The sequence below is a fragment of the Talpa europaea genome (assembly GCF_964194135.1).
Source record: "Talpa europaea genome assembly, chromosome: 10".
In the NCBI taxonomy this organism is placed as follows: domain Eukaryota; kingdom Metazoa; phylum Chordata; class Mammalia; order Eulipotyphla; family Talpidae; genus Talpa; species Talpa europaea.
In genome coordinates this window covers 69032378-69051007 of record NC_140077.1, presented here as the reverse complement: position 1 = coordinate 69051007, position 18630 = coordinate 69032378, and the positions used below count along the sequence as shown (strand labels likewise).

The window sequence follows — 18630 nt, the reverse complement described above, 5'->3', positions numbered from 1 at the left end:
GGTCACTGGGCCTCAACACCCCCACACTGGGTCCTGTGATGGAGCTGGAAGTCAGCTGCTCTCTCAGCGGTGTGGACCGTGCTCCCCACCCTCAAGGAGAGCGGGGCCCCACCTGGGCGGCGTGGGGAGCCCAGGGCTAGCCAGCAGTCTCTGGAGAGGCCTGGCACATCCCTCTTCCAGGGAACCCCGGGGACAGGCAGAGTTCACCAGGGACTTTTCAGACACGCTGTTCACCACGGGGTGATACACTCAGAAGGAGAAAAGCGGGTGCTCATCTCCGGAGGGCCATGGCCGCGCGGACGTGCCTGGGCGCAGGCCACTCCTGCTGGCTGGTTTCTGATCACCGACTGTGAAACTCAACAGAAAGGGAAGTCTCCTGTCTCCTGCCGCGTCTCAAATCCTGTTTCTAGACAGTTTCGGTTCTTAAAGCCACAGGATTCCACATTTTCTCATCCTATGAGCTGCAGGCAAGCACGGGGTGACCGCCAACCACATTTGCAGGGCCCGGGTTAGACGGAAATGCCCCGGAGCGCCCCTGAGGCTGAGCTGAGGGCCCCATGTTTCTGCAGGTCTCAGCAGCTTTCTCCTCACTCATGTAAAGAGTTGGTCTGGGCAAGCGCCAGAGCGTGGGACTTCGGCCTTCCTCCCTTCCCAGGGAGACCCTGCCCAGAGAGCCGGGTGCCGGGAAGTGCTGCAGCCCCCACCCCCAGTGTTGGCTGAAGTGTCCCTGTGGCCGGAGAACAGCCTCCGGAGCAGGTGCCTGGTCCTGCTGCTTCTGGGTAGATTTGTGAGCAAGCACTAGTTACATGTTATTAATTCTATAGGCTCTGCCTTTATTCAAGAGGCTGGAGAAGGGGGAAAAGGCAAAGAGGAAAATATGATAAAGGAAAGGTGGAACAGCTTTTGTAAGGGTTCCAAGCATGTGAAGATACATCATCATCGTAATAATAAGAATAATAATGTGATGTTTCCACTGAAAAAGAAGAGAGCAATTGTTCCGTGCGGATATTTTCTCAGAGTCAGACATGGGGACAGGCAGGCCTGAAGAATCTTCCCCCTTGGGGTCCATCACTGTGGATTATTTAAAGAGCAGTAATGAGGGAACGGGGCCAGGATCAAGGCTGGGGTACAGAGTCGGGGATGCTCATAGGAAGAGCAGGTAACCGAATTTGGCAGGGGTCACAGAAGCTCCTGTAGAAAGTGACTGTGAGTCAGTGACATAAGGATGCACAGGATGCAGAGGAGAGAGGAGGAGGAGAAGCAGGGGACATGAGGACCAGACTTGGGATGACCAGGACATGAGACCTGAGAGCGAGTCTGGGGTACAGACCAGAAGTGGGGGATGCAGCCGGCCTTCTCGGGGGCCTGCGTCCACCAAGATGAACCTCAGCCCACAACACAGGATCATCTGACCCTGGTTAAAAATAGGCCCAACAAAAGGCAGAGTCGTAGCTCTACCCAGAGGGCAAGAAAACAGGTGCTCAGGTTCTTCTCCTTGGGAGATAAATAGGAGCTGAGAAGTTAAACCCAGCCTGCAGAGCAGCCAAGATGCAGCCCACTTATTTATAGATTTGAAATATTGAGACGAATGTGCACAGGGAGGTAATCCAGTTTTCCCAGGAAGAGGGAGGAAGGAAAGCAACCAGTTTCCCTGGTCAGGGTGCACTGCACATGCATTGATGACAATGATGCATCGTGACCGGCTGTAACTGCAGGAAGACAAGTCAGGGTCTCCCAGCAAGGCAGAGTTTCCCTAGAAGTTTTTCCAGGGGTCCCTTGTATTCGGGTGCATAATTCCTCTGTGAGCACCGGACAAGTGCTCTAAGAAATATTAGAGGGCCTCCCTGCTGGCACAAGTCGTTAAACACAGTGCTGTGAAGCAAACCGCAGCCTCTGCAGCTTGAGTTCAGTCCCCAGCCGGCCAAGTTGCTGCCCACAGGGTGCAGCAGACCTCTCTTGTCTCCCCGCTGTGCCCCTTAGCAGTGTATTTCAGTAAATCTGACTGTTCTGCTCCCCACTCTGTCTCTGGTGAGTTCTCTCTCCCTCTGCACCTCTAGCCTGTACCCCCAGTTCTTATATGCATAAATAAATAAATCTTTAAAAGAAATACTAGAGGCTGAACTAGAAATGATTGCAGATTGAATAAAAATGTGAGTCTATTTACAACATTTCAATAATATCAGAGACAGCACTCGAGACAGGTTTCCTGTGTGTGTTCTACTGCTCCCCTCTGCCTTCACGCACACACTGTCACTTTCAAGGTCACCATCGCCAGCCTTTGGTGGCTTGGCTGCTGCTGCTGCTGGAAATCCCAACTTTGCCCCAGGAGGCTGACCCAGCTGGAGAGTGACAGGAACAAAGGAAGTGGTTAGGTCCATGCACTGAGGTGGAGGAACAGCAGTGAGAATCCGAGTAAGACGAAGTGATTTCTTTGGGTCAGGAGGGGGTGAGGGCTCCCTCGGGTGGAAACTAGGAAGCAATGGCCAGGCTGGTGCTTACCGTGAGCACTGCGCGGTTTTGGACAGCTGGGGGTGCAGATGAATAAAATGTGGCTTCTGTCCTGGCTGCTGGGACTCTACTTGGGGATGGTCCCTCTTCAACCAGATGGAGACAGGGAGAAAGCCATAGTTGTCCCCAACTCAAACAGAGACACGTCTGGACATGAGAACTCAGAATTGTGGGATAAGGTGACTCTTTAAGGAGTGTGGGGCTGCCTTTCCTCACCTGTCCTGCCCCCAACTCCCTCATACACAGGATGGTATCATTAACACCTGGGTCTGTGCATTAACAACTGTTAACTCCTAATCGTTTGAACAAAAGCTAAGATGTAGACTAGTAATATTGTCAGCAATAACTGTTTTATTATCTTTAATAAACACTTCATTATTAATTCTATAATAAGTGTGTTGGGGGCCTCCCTGGTGGTGTAAGGGGTGAAGACAGAAACTGTAGAGTGATCGGCAGCTTCGATTCCCCGGCCGGCCAGGGAGCAACCCACATGGCGCAGCAGACCTCTCCTGGCTCGCCCGCTGCTCCCCTCAGCAGTGTACTTCAGTCAATCTGCCTGTTCTGCTCCCAACTGTCTCTGGTGAATCCTCTCACACACACACACCCCCAGCACCACTGGCCTGTACCCCAGCTCTGGTATGCATAAGTAAATAAATCTTAAAAGAATAAATAAATGAATAAATGTGTTGGCTTAGTCCATTAAGTCGGTAATTAAGAGAAGTAATTGATTGCTAACAAAGCTCAGCAGTAATTCACACATTCACTGCAAAAATTAGGCTGCGGGGCCTTCTTCCCCATGAGAGCTCAGGACCCTCTGGCCTTTCTCTAACTATCTTGTCTTTTTTATGTCAGAAAGAATTACCTGGCAGATTGAGCCTTCTGTGTGTTTGGAACATTCTGCAATGTCCTTTTTCCACGTTGCAGCTGGTCTAGAGGAAAGATGGTGAGAAAGCAGGGGGCTCAGAAACAGCCCTGTCCCCACGCCAGTGAGGTCCAGGGGGCACCCGTGCCCTGTGACCCACCACGGAGACCCTGAGCCTGCTCCAGAGAGCCTGGTGCGGATGCACAGCGAGGCGTGGTTCCTGAGCGGAGTTCCAGGCCCGCTGCTGCCCATCAGGGTGGTGCGTTGCTGAGAACAAACGCTGCACTGGACTCTTCCTCACGCTGCCCTCAGGGCTGTGGTCAGCTTCTGGGAAGGCAGCCTTTGGTCTGATCCGTGGTGACGTTTGTGAGCTCTTGTGACGACTGTACCCAAAGGTCACGCTAAGCCCAAAGAACAGGTGAGCCGCCAGCTAGACACATTCTGAGTCAGGACTCTGTTCTTCAGGCCCCTGAGCCAGGGTGGGTGGAGCTGGGGAGAAGGAGATGGAGTGGCCCGGCCCATCAACGTGGTCCCAGATAGACCTGGTGGGGCAGCCTCATGCCCAGGTCAATTTCCAAATGAGCAACCAGCAAAGTTCCCTTGCCTCCTCCTCACACCTCGAGTTCCGCGGCATTATTAGGGGCTTCCTGGGGACTCAGCAGAAGTTCCCAAAGCAGGGAGGTTTAGGTTAAAACTCAAGGCCCATCACCCTTACCTCCCTCTTCCCCTCCTCCCTTCCTAGGTCCTCCCTTCTGCTCCGCCCTCTCCCAGGCCCCCTGCAGAGCCCCCGGGGCGAGTTCCTGGACAGCACCGGCAGCCCCTTCCTTCTTGCTCCTGCGGACGAGCCGCGGCGGGTAGGAGCAGCCGAGCGTGGCCGCCCTCGCGCTCGCGCTGATGGGAAAGAGGACGGGGACTTTCGGGCCTCTGGCTTTCCTGTCCGTCAGACTCATCGCTGTCACCCAGGGCGCGGGCCTGATTCAGCGCTGGAAAACCCGCTGCAGGGCGCGGGCGCGGCGGGCGGCCTGCGGAGAGGAAGCGGGCGCGGGGGGGGGGCGTGAAGGAAGGGCTTCCTCCCGACACTTTCCACGCTGAAGGGGCCCTGCTCCGCCCGCGCTCCCCCGGGGCAGCATGCCCTGGCCCATAGACGCCGGCGCAGCGGGCCTGGAGCTGCCCGACAGCTTCCCGCGCCCGGAGTGCCCGCTCTCCAGGGCAGGCGCGGGAGCCCCGGCCCAAGCCAGGGGAAGGATATTCGCAGCCGCGCGGCAGGGGGCCTGGGGCTACCTTGGAGGTGTTTGGCCCCACACCATGATGGCGACCCCGGGGTCCCAGCTCCAAGGTGGAATTAGCCCTGACCCTCCCAAATCCAGGCTCCGCCGCAGTGACAGCCCTCAGCGCGGGGCCGTGTGGGGCGCTGCCCCGTGTTCCAGGGGCGGCCTCGTGTTGGGGCGGGGCCGTGTTAGAGGCTGAGCCCGTGTACGGGGCGCGGCCGGGTGTACAGGGCGGCCCCAGTATTCGGGGCACGTTGTCTGGAGAGCAGAGGAAGCGAGGGCCGTGTGGGGGCCACTTGCTGGGTCCGGGTACGTTGGGACGCTTGACTGCCAGCACCTGGCTGCTGAGTTGCGGCCACGGCAGAGTCGGACTGATGCACAGGTTCCGAGGCTGCCTCTGGCCAGGAGCCTTCCCGGCTGCAAGCCTCAGGGCAGGTGGCAACAGACGTGGGAAGGGAGACAGTGGGCTCCTCTGCACCCGGTGGTGATGATGGCCACTTGGGCGGGGACCACCTGCGGGGAGGGGCCGTGTCTCAGACACCTGAGAGGTAGGAGGACAAACAGGTGTGTCCAAGGGGGAAAGCCCATGGGGTGTGAAGTCCACGCTTTGGGGAGAGATGGTGCCTGATGGAAAGAGGAACTATGCTGCCAAGCAGCAGGTAGAGAGAGGAAGACACAGATGCCGCTCTATAGGCTGTTGGGAAATAAAGGAAGATAAAGCCTGAGAGGCTTTGGGTTTCGCAGGCCCAGCCTGAGCACCCGTGAGCATTGCTGGTAGGGGTGCAGCAGCCAGGGCTTCTGGAGGCAACGTTTGCTCTGGGGAGCTCTTCCACCCCTCCCCCAGCTCCCATTGGACTTCATTTCCCCACCTCTCTTGTAGGCAGGTAAGGCCCGCCCCCAGGGCTGCAGGCTGAAAGCAGGTACTATCATCTCTAAACACAGCCCCTCCCGTCACCCAGACAGAGTGGGGGACTCAGAAGGACCCCAGGCCTGAGGAACACAGAGCCACTAACTGGAAGGAGATGGTGCCGGGAGCCACAGCAGACACAGACCCTTGGGGTCAGCAGTGGGCTGGCGGGCAGCACAACAGGGGTCCGGCAGATGGCAGCCAGGACAGCTGGGGGGCTTGGCAAGCTGAGGAGGTCCTGCGGGATCAGATGGAGGCCCAGACGGAGTGTAGGCAGCACAGGCACAGGCTCCTCCCTGAGGCACAGGTACAAGCTCCTCTTTGTAGCAGGGACGAGGCCCATGCTGGGCGGGAGTCCCATGGGCTCCGGGACACTGGCTTGGAGTCCATCCTTCACTGACGGGCCGTCCAACGGGAGACCAGACCTGCAGGCCTGGGAGCACTGATGGAAGGGCAGGCCCCTTGTGCAGGGCCCCCCGGCAGAACACAGCTTCTCAGAGCTTGGCCACACCTGTCATCTCTCCAGTGGGCTGGGGCAGGCCTGAGTTGACCAGGGTCTCAGCCAGTGTACTCCCTGAGCAAGTACCTTCCCGTCCTGCACTTGTTATAGGACAGGGAGAGGGGCAGCCCAAAACCCCGCAAACCTGCCTATTCTAAATGGGTTCTGCCATTCGCCACATCAACACAAAACATAGGAGACTTTAATGAAAAGGAACTTTAATAAAACTAGGAAACAATACAGGTAAGGCAAAGAATCTAGTTTTTAAATTAAGCACCCAAAGTTACCCATCCCCTCGTGGGTAAAAGTCCATCCAAATGGGATTGGCCCAGAGCAAGGCCCCAAGGCCTGCCACAAGTCTAAAGCATCTTCCAGTGGGGACCCACAGAAAAGGGTCACAAACAACCGGACAAGCCCAGAAGGAAAAGAGCAAAATCAACATCAAGATAAAAGCTGCCATTGTCACCTCCCCTAGGGTCTCTAACCCACATCTGTGTCACCCAGTCCACGACCAAAAGACAAGAACAGTTTCTTCACGTGTCTCTAGGCTCCATGTGCCTCCTCCAGGTCTCCTGGCTCCATCCTGCTTCCTACCTCAGTCTCTTCTTCAGCTTCTCTTCCTGCTCAGCTCCACCCTCCCTTGGGTGGGGCAGGGAACCTCCCCCTTTCCTGGGGACCACCCTGTTACACACTGACCCCACATCTGTACCCAAGGGGCCAAGCTGGCGGGTTAGATAGACTCTTGAGCTAAATCACCCCATGGTCCCTTGAAATGGCCACATTCAGGAGACATGAGCAAGGTTCTACGGCAGCATCCATCCCCTGCCTGGCCTGGGCAGTCATGCCAGGCTCAGACCGGGGTGGCAGTCCCAGGCTTGGGCCAGGGTGACTGTCCTTGGCCACATTCAAGTCAGCGACCGCGGGCTCCCTTGGCCAGGCCCGGAACAGGAGGTTTGTGGGCAGAAGCCAGTAGGAAGCAGGATGGGGTGGCTCTAGCCGTGACGGATCCCTTTTTTCCCTGGGGAAACAGAATTGTGGGGGCACCTGTGTTGCTTTCTCTAGGCATAGACTCAACCTGGTCCTGCTTCTCCTAAAAGAACAGTCGGGCGGAATTTTTGAAAGGAAATTGCTCACCTCTTCTCCGTCACTCAAACATTTGTTCAGATAAGGGGACAGATCTCCCCCATTCAGTGTGACTCAGACTAACAGCCAGTCCCCGGGGTTCCCAGCCCTGGGCCTACTGCTGGGGTGAGGAGGTGACCTGGGCAGCGACAGGGACAGCCAGGTCAGGAAAACCAGCCCCAGGGGGCAGCCCAGCAGGAGAGAATGCCACGCCCACAGCCCCTGCTGGGAGGCGGGGAAGCCCTGCTGGCCTTGGCTTTGAGGGGCCCTATGTGCCCACCTAGTATAGACATGGCTGTGTGGAGGATAAGTGGGAGGAGGGGGCCAGGGGCCACTGGACACCCCTGAGAGTCAGAGGTGAACTATGAGGGAAGAGGTGGCTGTCAGGTGCCTCTAATGTTGAAGAATTCAGCCAGGAGGGAGATAATAACCATCTTTATTATTCAAATTCTAGAGGAAATGGTTCTGCATAGTAGCAGAACCTGCTAGCTGCCAAAGTGGGTCCCTGTTTGACTCCTGAGCCGGCTCCCCAATCTGATGCCGTGGGAACGTGAGGCTGCGCCCATCTGCTGGGGACAAGGTGGGGTACCATGGGGGGGCCCTGCACGAGGACTGGAGGGCGCCTCCTCCAGGTGAGAGCCCGAGGCTCTCTGAGGGCACAGAGGCCACTCTGGGCCTCATCTGGGCAGGCAGCCAGCCACGGGGTCTGGCCGTGGCGGGGGTGCGAAGTTCAGGGGACACAGCAGCAGCGGGCACATCTTCTCGTGCTCCTTCAGCGCCTCGCTCAGGTGCTTCAGCTCATCCCGCAGCTTCCCGATCTCCCTGCGCAGCCCGGCGTTCTCCTGCTCTAGGCACTCGTACTCCTGGGAAGGAGAGGGGCCAATCAGCGCTGCACCGTGTCCCCAGCCCATACCCTGCCCCCTCCTCTACTCCTGTTTGTTTCCTTGCTTCACGTCTCTTCCAGCAGGAGATGGTGGCGGGCCGGGCCTTGTGCCCCAGGTGGCCTCACCCAGGCACCACTTAGAAGGAATACAGTCTTGCCTTGCTCTGAGAAGCGCGTCACGAGAAGCGCGTCACTGGGCCATTTGGAGCTTGTGTCAAGGCTGCAGCGTGATCACACAGAGCTGGACAGCGCTGCCTATTGGGGCACCATCCCCTGTGTGGCCCACATTTTACACAGCATAATCAAGGGACGTGTGCCTGTGAAGCACTATCTTGAGTGTACAATTCGATGAGTCTTAGAAATGGAAACAACTACGTTGATGGAGACCCAGCACATTTCTGTGCCTGGAAGGTCCCTTCCAGCCTCTCAGTAGCAGCCTCCTCACCCCCACTTGCCGATCTGCTTTCTGAAGGTCTCTGTAGGGCTCCCAGGTAAGACCCAGCACCCGGAACAGTGCTGGAACAGAACCGGTGTTTGTTGATGGCACCAGTGAAGCAGTGGAGACATCCCCGCCGTGGCTTCAATCCAACACTCCACTGTCAAGTTTCCACTAAACCCAGGTTGAAAGAGGCTAAGAACCAGGGGTGCAGGAACCCCTCCACTTCGCGATTCTAGATGATATGGAATCTTCCTGAAGCTATTGTAGCCGGACAGCCACTCCTCATCTCTTCTGAGCTGCTCTGTGAATTAGTTCCTCTTTGCACTGATCCAAAATCTCTCTCTCTCCTTCAAACTCCCCTACGGGCTTGGTTCCACCTTATGGAACCACATCGAGTAAATTCAATACTCTTTCAACAGCACAGTTCTTTAAATGTGAGGAGACGGCCCCACACCACTTCCCCTTAGGTGTTCTCTGGGCTCAGCTGAGCTCCTAGAGCTTCTCGTTCCCTCCTGCAGGCCTCCCCGACACACATTCTACACGGCCAGGATCTCTGAGGAAATTCATTCCCGAAGGCAGGGCCAATCCTGAGGTCCTGCTTGGCAGAGGCCACCCCTTCCCACGCTGCTTCTCCGTTGAGCTCGGCTGAACTCAGGGCCACAGCGGCAGGGCCGAGCTTAAAGGTGGGTTTCATATCCCTCCCCTGAGGCTCTTGAATCTCCACTGTGTGGGCTCAGGGGTTCAAGACCCCACCACAAGAAGCAGTGTGAACTTGGTAGGCCAGATGTCTTGTCCTCATCAGCTCTGTCCCCTCCATGGCAGGTCCCACGGCCCAGCAACAGACACCCTCTCGCAGCCGACATCCCGATGAAGAGCCTGCTGTCTGCAGCCATTTCTTGGTGATTCACCCGGTCAGGCTTTGCGTGCAGCTCACACTTCCTGTGCTGGGAACCGGACCTATGACCCCTCACCTCTTCTCTCTTAATTAACAAGTTGATTTTTTAAGAACTATCATTTTTAAAATGTCTGATCTTACAGCCCCAGGGGGCACATGCAAATCCTCAACCTGCCCCTTGGCTAATGCTGTTCTCTGGGCGGCCTTCCTCCTTTGCCGATATAGGCCCAGCTCAAGCCCACCACCTCCAGGAAGCCTTCCCTGACCACAGTCCCTATGGGACGACCTCTCTCGTTATGTGTTCTGTTCGGCCTGGTGGCATGTGCTGCAGTGTCTACCTCAAACAAGGTCCCTCCCCAAAAAGCAGACATACAGAACTAGGGGTCTCTGCACAACACACATCTCCCCTGCACCCTGCCTGCCGGGCCAGTCCTCCTGGCTCTTCTACCACTGCCTACTTCTTCTCGCCCCCCTCTCTGAGCACCTTCCTCCTCAGAACAAAGGGTCTAGGTGGGCTGCTGCCCAGGCCCCCGGGCCACTGCTCTCTGCCTCACCCTCAGGCTCAGTGGCCCAGGTCCCCTCACACCTCAACCTCCCAACCCCCCAGCCCTGCCTCCCCGGCTCCGCCCCCAGCCTGCCCTGCCCACTGCTCTCTGGCTCCCAACACTGGTCCTGGGGCCAGAACTTCCAACCCAAGAAGCTCTCCATGGGCAAGAAGGGGTATGGGTGGGACATGGTGTGGGGGCCTGGGCATCCTGGGAACCGCCTGCAGCCACAGGGAGGTGGTGGCTGTGTGGAGTGTGGGCATACACAGCACATGTCACACACACACACCCCCCAGCCACCCGCAACTGGACATGCTCTTCATGTCCAAGGACTCGGAGACTCTGCAGCTTCCCATGCGCTTTTGTTAACCTGATTCCAAGAACAGCGAGGTATCTCCATGAACAGAATATTCCAAAGTGCCTTCCACAGCCCGCTGGATGGGTTTGGGCAACTCGCCAGAGCGGCTTGCTTTACCCAGCCACCCAGCCTTCCTGAGGCTCCACGGTTCCCCGGGCCAGCTCAGCAAGGCTGTGCAGGCCCCACAGGCCGCCGTGGCCCCAGGCACCCGTGGCCCCTGCCGCCCTCCCCGCAGGGACTTTCTTTCTCTTCTGAGATTTAAGGCTCACGCATGAATCCACAGGGGGCTTATGTCCAGCACAGGGAATAGAGGACAGAAGCAAGATCTTCTGCAGCACGACCAGGGCTGTGAAGGCAGAAGAGCAGCGGGTGCTGGGGTGGGGGCTGCCACAGAGGTCAGAGAGCACGGAGGGGACAAGGGAGAGAAGAAGGCCACATCCTCCTGAGAGAAACCACCTGGGCCAGACATGTGAGAAGCAAGCAGAGACGCTTGGATGTTCCCAGAGAGATGCCCCGCCGTGCTCACACCTCTGGGTCTCGATCAGCTGACCCAGGAGGTCTTGGGGTCATCAGGCTGCCTTCCCTGAGTGGGCACTGGTCAGGGCAGTCACAAAGCAGAGCCCTAACTCCCCGGTGGTGCAGCGGTTGAACGCTGGGCTGTGAAGCTGCCCGAAGCCTCTGCAGCGCCGGTTTGATCCCCGGCCACCAGTGAGGGTCCCACATGGCACCTCCTTAGCAGTGTACCTTGGTCCTTCTGCCTGTTCTGCTCCCTGCTCTGGCTCTGGTGAATTCTCTCACCCTCCTGCACTTGTGACTGTACCCAGTGCTTGTATAAATAAATAAATAAATCTTTAAAACAAAAAAAAAGCAGAGCCCTAAAACCAGAGGTGGGGAAATCACCGCAACCCCAGTGTGCCCCGCAAACAGGTGCCAAGGTGACTCTGGACTGGGGTGCTCTGCATAGCCCCCAGGAACACGGGAGCACCTGGACAGGGGAGGGGGTTATGCTGCATCTAGTGGGCAAAGACAGGCCCTACAGTGCCCTGGGTCCCCACCACCCAAGTGCCAGCCCTGCCCAGGGGGAGAGACTGCTCTGTGCATCTGAAAGAGGCTGGCTGGGGTTGAGGGGTCGTCTGGGGGTGCTGGGGACACAGAGCATCTCCGAGGGGGAGGAAGGGACCTGGAGCTGGTAAAGACACAAAGGATGTGGGTTCCAGGGACCAGAGAAAGAAATGAGGAGAGAAAAGCCCTCGGAGGACACGCCCCACACTGGCCCCATTTCAGGAGCAAGAAAGCCAGACTCGGCCAGCCCCGCGCTGCTCTGCAGCCACGCAGGCGGGGGCCCTCCTGACCGCAGCTGGGCGACGCTCCGCTCCGCTCCGCTCCGCTCCGGCAGTGGCCGCAGTTCGGCTTGGGCTGGGCGGGCCAGGTCCCGTTTCCCCACTGGCCCCCATCTATTCCTTCGCCTGACACCCCAATGCTTCCCAGCAGCGGCTGTGAGTGAGCGTCACAGTTTCTAAACTGGGGAGGGACGAAGCATTTCTCTTAGAATTTTCAATATCTGGCAAAACCGTGGTCTCAGACACCACAATCATATTGCCCAAGAAATGTGTCAGTTTGTGACATTTGGGGTTCCCAAGATGGCACAGCTGCCTTCCTTTTCTGACTCAAAATTCTTTCTCATTCTTACGCTTTGGGGGGCCCAGCCTGAGCCAATCTTGCTTGCTTCTGAGCCCTCTCCCAGGGCGTCCCAGGCTCCCTCTGTGATCATGGACTCGGGGGGCGTGTGTGAGTTCAGAGATGAGTGGGGTCAAAACCCCACGGTCAGCACGTGGAGGGAGGCCTTGAAAGCACAGAGCCATGCCTCTCCCCACCACGGTCTTTCTTCCCCGCGGAAGCTCTGCTGCAAGGGAGCCCATCTACCTTTGGCCGCAACCCCTCTCCTCCAAGAAAGTCCCACCTTCACCCACAGCCCAGACTTTGGACTTGGGGGACCTGGTGGCAGGGGCAGTGGCCAGGGTGCTCGAGAGCTGGGGTCAGAGGAGGGTTTCCAGGGCATTGGAGGACAGGTGTGCGTGAGCAAGGTGGCAGGGAGAGGTCTGGGATTTTAAACATGTTCTGCTCTAAATACCCCCCTGCATGGTATTCCAGAAGGGCCATACCCTCTGAGATACATGACCAGTCTCACCCCTAGCTGGGGGAGTGAGCGAGGCCTTCATGGCGCTGTCCATGTGCCGAGGGCTCCTCTGAGTGCCCTAATTCCAGACCAGGAGGAGGTTCTGAACACCGTGTCCAGTTCCAAATGTGGCCTGATGGGCCAGGGGCCCAAGGGGCTTTCTTCTGGGGCCCCTAGCTGGGTGCCAGGTGCTCTCACTCGCCCGAGCACTCTCCACCCCACTTCCCAGCGGACATCCTGGCCTCATGGGCACATTTCTTTTTGTTGACCACGCAGAGCCTGGGCTGGAGGGAGGCGTGGACCAGTAAGGGCTGGCGGTTGCTGCCTCTCATCTATGCAAGGCTGGGTGCCTAAGCCCCTCCCTGACATCTCCCCAGATGCTGCATGGAGCTAGTGACAGCTTTGGGGTCTGCACGAGGTAGGCACCACTGCCCTGGCCTCCGGGCCCCTGTGCTTCTCAACCACACCAACCTCGCCTGACACCCTGCCAGTGGGGCCGGCTCTGGGCCACTCCAAGCCCCATACACAGGAGTGGGATGTGTGGCTTCCAGAGGACATCCCATCTCTGGGAAGGCCAGGGAGCCCCCAGACCCTACCCAGTGCTCAGCAGGATCGGAAGGGGTTAAGGAGATACCCCCACCTCCTGGGATCTAGCGTCAGAGCCAAGTGACAGGAATGGAGGGAAAGCAACTTGTTTTAACACCGTGAAATATTCCAGGGGCATTTCTGCTCCTTGTGCATTGAGCGGAACAAAGGCCCTGCCAAGCCCCGCAAGCCTGTGGCTATGTCACCGCACATGGCAAGAGGCCAAGAAGGGACACACAAGAGCTGAACCTTGTGATGGGAGGTTGCCCCGGACTGTGCAGACCGGCTAGGGTCTTCAGATGCCACAAAAGGAGTCAAGGGCTCGGGGGGTGGGGGTGCTGATGGAGATGGGGCCAGGGAAAGCAGCTGACAAAGACACAACTTGGGGGACAGGCCCAGGCCCGCGGAAGCCTCTAGAAGCTGGGAAGGCCAGCAGACACACTCTCTCGAGCCTCCCCAAGGAAGCCAGCCTGTGGACACCTAGATTCTACTCTGTGAGGCCCATTTCAAATGCAACACTAAATGGCAAGAGTAAATCTATGTTCCTTGACGCTGCTGCCGAGGTCATCATGGTTGGGCCCCTGAGATGCCATCCTCGGACACCCTGTGCTTCCAAGAAGAGGGGCAGGGCCTCACGCCACGGGGTCGAGGCCAGTGCCTGCCCACAACAGGGCTCGGGAGGCCTTTGTGTGGTGAAGCTACAGGACGTCGCTCTAGAAAAGGCCTTGTCCAGACAGGCAGTCACCACTACAGGCAAGGCTGCTCCGGACTGACCACCCAGTGTCCTCCGGCGTTTCTGGCACTAATACTCCTGCGTGAGCTAGAAGCTTCTTAAGGGAGGGGCCCTGCTGTGGTCCGAAGGGGCTGCCATATCCCCTGGGACGCAGGGACCGGGAGCCAGGAGCACAGCTGCCGGACAAGGGAAGGGAGAAAGGAGGCCACGGGCCTCGCGCTTCCTCTGTGGAAATTTTAAAGAACCAAGAAAGGCAGGAAAGACCTCCCTGGCCAAGTCTGAGGACCTTCTTTCCAGGGCCGCCCTCCCTGCTCCAGGAGAAGGTCTGACATGGTGATCTCGGCCACACCGTGGACCTGTGGCAGCAGGTCACCTGCCCTGAGAGCTTATGTCGCTCCCCCCCATACCCCACGGGACCTCCTGTGCCAGGGCCTCCCCCCGCCGGGTGCTGTGAGGGCAGCATGTGTGAGGATGGTGCCGGAGAGCCGAACTAGAACCCTCAGTGCCTCTGCCCGACTGTGCAAAGCCAGGGCTTGGGCTGTCCAAACCCCTTCCCCGCGAGGGGGCTCCCTTCCCCTGAGATTGTGCAGAGGGGAAACGCTGCTGAATGGGATTTTTGCAAGCGCCCCAGGTTATTTGCACCCTAGCAGCCCTCCGGGACCCCCCAGGAGCCTGAGCAGATGCTGGAGACCTGGGACAGGATGGAGGGCTCATCCCTGAGAGCCATCAGCACTGGAGCGGACGTGGGGAGAATAGGCCGGAGATGAAACCCCTGACCGAGGGCGGCCAGCACCCCTAGTCCACAGCGCACCTAAGGAACAGACAGAGAAACTGTAGAAAACTGTGGTGAGGAAAGCCGGGAGGAGCGAGAAAGATGGTATTTGAGAAGAAATGAAAGAGAGGTCTTCAGAAGGGGAGGGCGATGGTGTCAGATGCCCCATCTGGCAGAGACCCCGGGCCAGAGAGAGGGGTGACCCTGCCCGGTGGAGCGCTTCTGTGGGAAGTGTGTGTGCATGTGTGTGCACGTGTGTGCATGTGTGTGTGCATGTGTGAGAAGGAACATGAGTGTATGGGTGTGCATGTAAGGGTTTGTGAGTGTGAGCAGATGTGTGCATGTGAGTGTACGAGTGTGTGAGTGTGCAAGTGTGTATGAGTGTCTGAGAGAAAAAGACTGAGCATGTGTATGAAAGTGAGGGTTTGTGAGTGAAAGTGTGAGCATTAGTGTGAGTTGTGAGATTGTGGTGTTTGTATTAGTGTGAGTGTGTATGAGTGCACATGTGTGACTGAGAGTGAGTGTGTGCAGGTGTGCGTGGCGTGCCTGTGGGGGCCAGGCGGGAACAGCATGGAGGACAGGGGGCTGGGCCCTTAGCGCAGAGAGAGGGCAGCAGCCTGCGAGGGAACCAGCCTCGGAGGTTGGTTTGTTTTATACACTTGCTTGTGAGCAGTGTCCAGCGGTGAGGGAGACTGGGAGATGCCAGGAGGGAGCTCACCCGGCGGGCAGCCGAGGGGTGAGTGTGGGCGTCCTAGAGACTGCAGGTGACCACAGGGCCACCCGGGCCAGAGGGCAGCAGCCGTGACAGCCATCTCACCTCATGGAGCTTGTCTGCCTTCTGGGTCTGCTTCTTCCGACTTCTCTGTGCAGCGACACGGTTCTTCTCTCTCCGCCGGACCTTCCTGTCATCATCCTCAGGGCTCTGCGGGGCACACGGCCAGGCATGAGGAGGGGCCCTCACCCCAACCCTCTCCTCTGGCATCACCATTGGGGCCCTGCTTCACAGCAGCCACTGCAGTGTGGGTGGCACCTCTGGAGGCACAGAGGCCCCCCCAGCACCCCCTGAACTGGGCCACGCCCAGCCTTCCTCCCCAAGACCACCCACAGGCTGTGCCGCGTCTGCCTGTTAAAGGATGAGGAAGAAGAAACTCCAAGAGGTTCAGAAACTGCCCCCAGGTACCAGCTCCTCAGTGGGGAGTGGGAAGTGGAACTCAGGTCTCAGGGCCCCCAACGGATGGGGAGACCTTCACCCACCTCCACCCACCTCCACCCACCTCCACCCACAGGGCGTGTGCCTAGAAGAGCTGCCATGTCAACCCCCTTCAGAGAGAGGGAGCAGCAGAGGCATCACCCTGGAACCTTCTCGGTCCGGCTCCCACCTCTGCACGCAGGCACCTCTGATACTAAGTGCAAATCACACACACATGTCGCATCAGGCCACCACCCCCGCCACACCCCCCGCGGCCCCAGGGCCACTCCCATAGGCTCATCTGAACAACGCTTGACTGCCAGTTTCCTTCAACAGGTCAGAGCGAATCAGAAAGCAAATGTGTGGTGTCTCTTGAAAGTTCTCAGCTGCGTGTGGGATTGACCAAACCTGAGAGAGGCAGGCGGGAAAATGACCACCCCTGCAAAACCACTTTGCTCGGTGACCGAAAACACAGGGAAGTGGGCAGCGTTCGCTTCCTGGGCCTGGTGAGAAGATTCTGAGGGGCAGCATCGTGGGGCGGGGGCCCTAGTTCATGGGGTCCAAGCCCAGGAATGCCACTCAACTGTCACTATTCGGGAAAAGCAAGTGTGGATAACGTGGTCTTGCATTCCAAATAAGAGACACACCTCGAGGGAGACCAGGTAAGGCATTTTCAGCCCATGCAGCTAGCAATAGAGAAGAATAAATAGTCTATATAAAAATAACATAAAAACAGGAGCGGCCTGGAGAGGGGTTAACGGAACAGGCATGCAGAGACCAGTGTAGTCTTCCAGAGGCAGGGAAGTCGCGGTCCACAGAACCAGAACACGTCGTGGGGGCTGGGCGGAGGGTGGACTGCAGCTGGAGGGTCACCCAGGACGGTGCTCCCTCTTACAGTCAGTACGGCCTTGGGGAAATGACTTCAATTCTCTGAGTTTTCATATTTCACGTTAGGTGTGACTTGGTCATTATGCCCATGATTCTTACCTGTGTGCCCACGTGCCAGGCACTGGGGAGAGACACAGGCCCTGGACACAGGGTCACAGATCTTTAACCATTGCTGGGACGGGTGTAGATAAAACGGGATTAGATCCCGGAGCTGCCAGGGTGCCCTCAGTAGCCCCTGTTACAGTTGCTCTTTGGGGCTTGCCCGGAAATCATACCACTTTGCTCCCCAACAGCAAGGGCACAGGGGCAGCCTGCCCCCGCCCCTCTACCCTGGACTCATCATCTCTCACAGGGCACACCCCACCAGCCAGCAGAAACATGTGATCAAGACAAAAAAGGGGGGCAAAGAGTAGGGATCCTCAAATAATACTGACCACATCTCATCTAGTGCATATACATCACCAGGCGGATTTACTAGACTCATTTCACAGGTGGGGAAACTGAGGTTTGTTGACCTCAAGCAAAGACTGAGCCTGTGTGTGGCAAAGCCCAAGTCCCAGCTGGGATGAGTGTGTTCTGGGGGGTAACACTACCTGCCAGGGGCACCCCACGAAAAATCTCGGCCAGAAAGCAGCTGAGTGGGTGCCCCCAGGGCACCGCACCTTCCTGACTAAGTTGTAAATGTGACCGGGATGGCGCCGGTGGACTGGAGAGACCTGGGGTTTCCAGCGGCACTGGAGTGGAGTCCACCCTCTGTGGGGGGAGCCCCTCGCACCTCTACGCTGACCGGGCCGAGTTCCCCATTTGGCAGCAGCAGGAGGAGGTAGAGCTATCCCCTCTCCACGCCCTGGGCTCCACTAGGAGGCCAAGGAAGGGCCGCAAGCACAGGGACGGCGGGCCACCCAAGCGGGTGGGGGGGGGGCGCCCACGTGCAGGGGAGCAAGGACATACGGGCCCAGAAAGGGACATGGGCACCTTAGCGTCCCTCCAACCAGGGCACGGCAGCCGGATCCCCATCTCGAATGCCGCGGGCACCACGCGTAAAGGGGGAGGGGAGGTGCAGAGGCGCAGACCGGTCCCCGGAAGGCCCTTGCGCCCCCACACCAGCGCCTCTCCCGCTCCCGCAGCGCCTTCAGCCCTGCGCTCAGCAGTCACCCGACACCCACTCTTCGCGCACCCGGCACCCCCATCCCGCCTCCCCACGCCCCTCCGGGAGCTCCAGTCTCTACCTGTGGCGGCGGCTGGTTCCCTGGCGCCCCGACGCTCCTCTGCAGTACTCCGCCGGCGGCCGGGAGCCCCTGCGACATGCCGGGCGCGACGCCGGCCGCACGCCCAGCCGCGCCGCGCAGCCGGGAAGGGGAGCGGCCCGGGGCCCTAGCCCTGCAAGCCCGCGCTGCCTAGAGGTGTCCGCCGGGACCCCGCATCCCGCCCGCACCTGCCACGCGCGCCCCGCCCCTCGGCTCCCGCTCTCCGGCGCCCGCTCCCCGCCGGCTGACCCCACCCGGCCGCCGCCGTCTCCCCGACGCACGTCCGCCCCGCCCCGACGCCGCCTCTCCCCGCCCTCCCGCCGCACCTCGGGGTCCCGGATCCCACCCCGGAGGCTTTCCGGGGGGGCCCCCGGCGCTTCGTAGAAGTCACGTGGCGGCTCCGAAACTCCGGAGGGAAAGCGCAGCCCACCTACGAGAGGCGCCGCCGGGCCGCTGGGGGTCGGGGAGGCGCGGCGCGGCCTTTGGGGTCCTCCGACTCCCTCGGAGAACTGGGGGTGAGAAACACAAGTGGGTGGTTTGGGGTTGGTGGTTTTTTCCCGGTCCCATCGCTACGTCTGCCTGCGCATCGGCCCTGCCTCCACAGCTCAGGGGTCACAGTCCCCGGGGACTTTCTCCGCGCGCCCCGCCCCCGTCCCCACTCTCACCCCTGCGCGGCCGCGGAGGCACGGGCCAGGCGGGGAGGGACCTCGCGCTACCCAGGCCCGGGGCGCACCCGGAGACGCGCGGGCGCCCC

The 18630-nt window shown here is 58.9% G+C and overlaps 1 protein-coding gene across 1 annotated transcript; it reads right to left on the bottom strand.

The window, feature by feature from the left end:
- Positions 1 to 7843: 7843 nt before the first annotated feature.
- BATF3 (basic leucine zipper ATF-like transcription factor 3) lies at positions 7844 to 18023 on the bottom strand (the record flags this gene model as incomplete). Its single annotated transcript, XM_084244460.1, has 3 exons — positions 17859 to 18023; positions 15370 to 15474; positions 7844 to 8029 (listed from the first exon to the last, which is right to left on the bottom strand). Exons 1-3 carry the CDS (start codon positions 17934 to 17936, stop codon positions 7844 to 7846), a joined length of 369 nt encoding a protein of 122 aa, XP_084100586.1. The 5' UTR covers positions 17937 to 18023.
- Between the last annotated feature and the right edge of the window lie 607 nt (positions 18024 to 18630).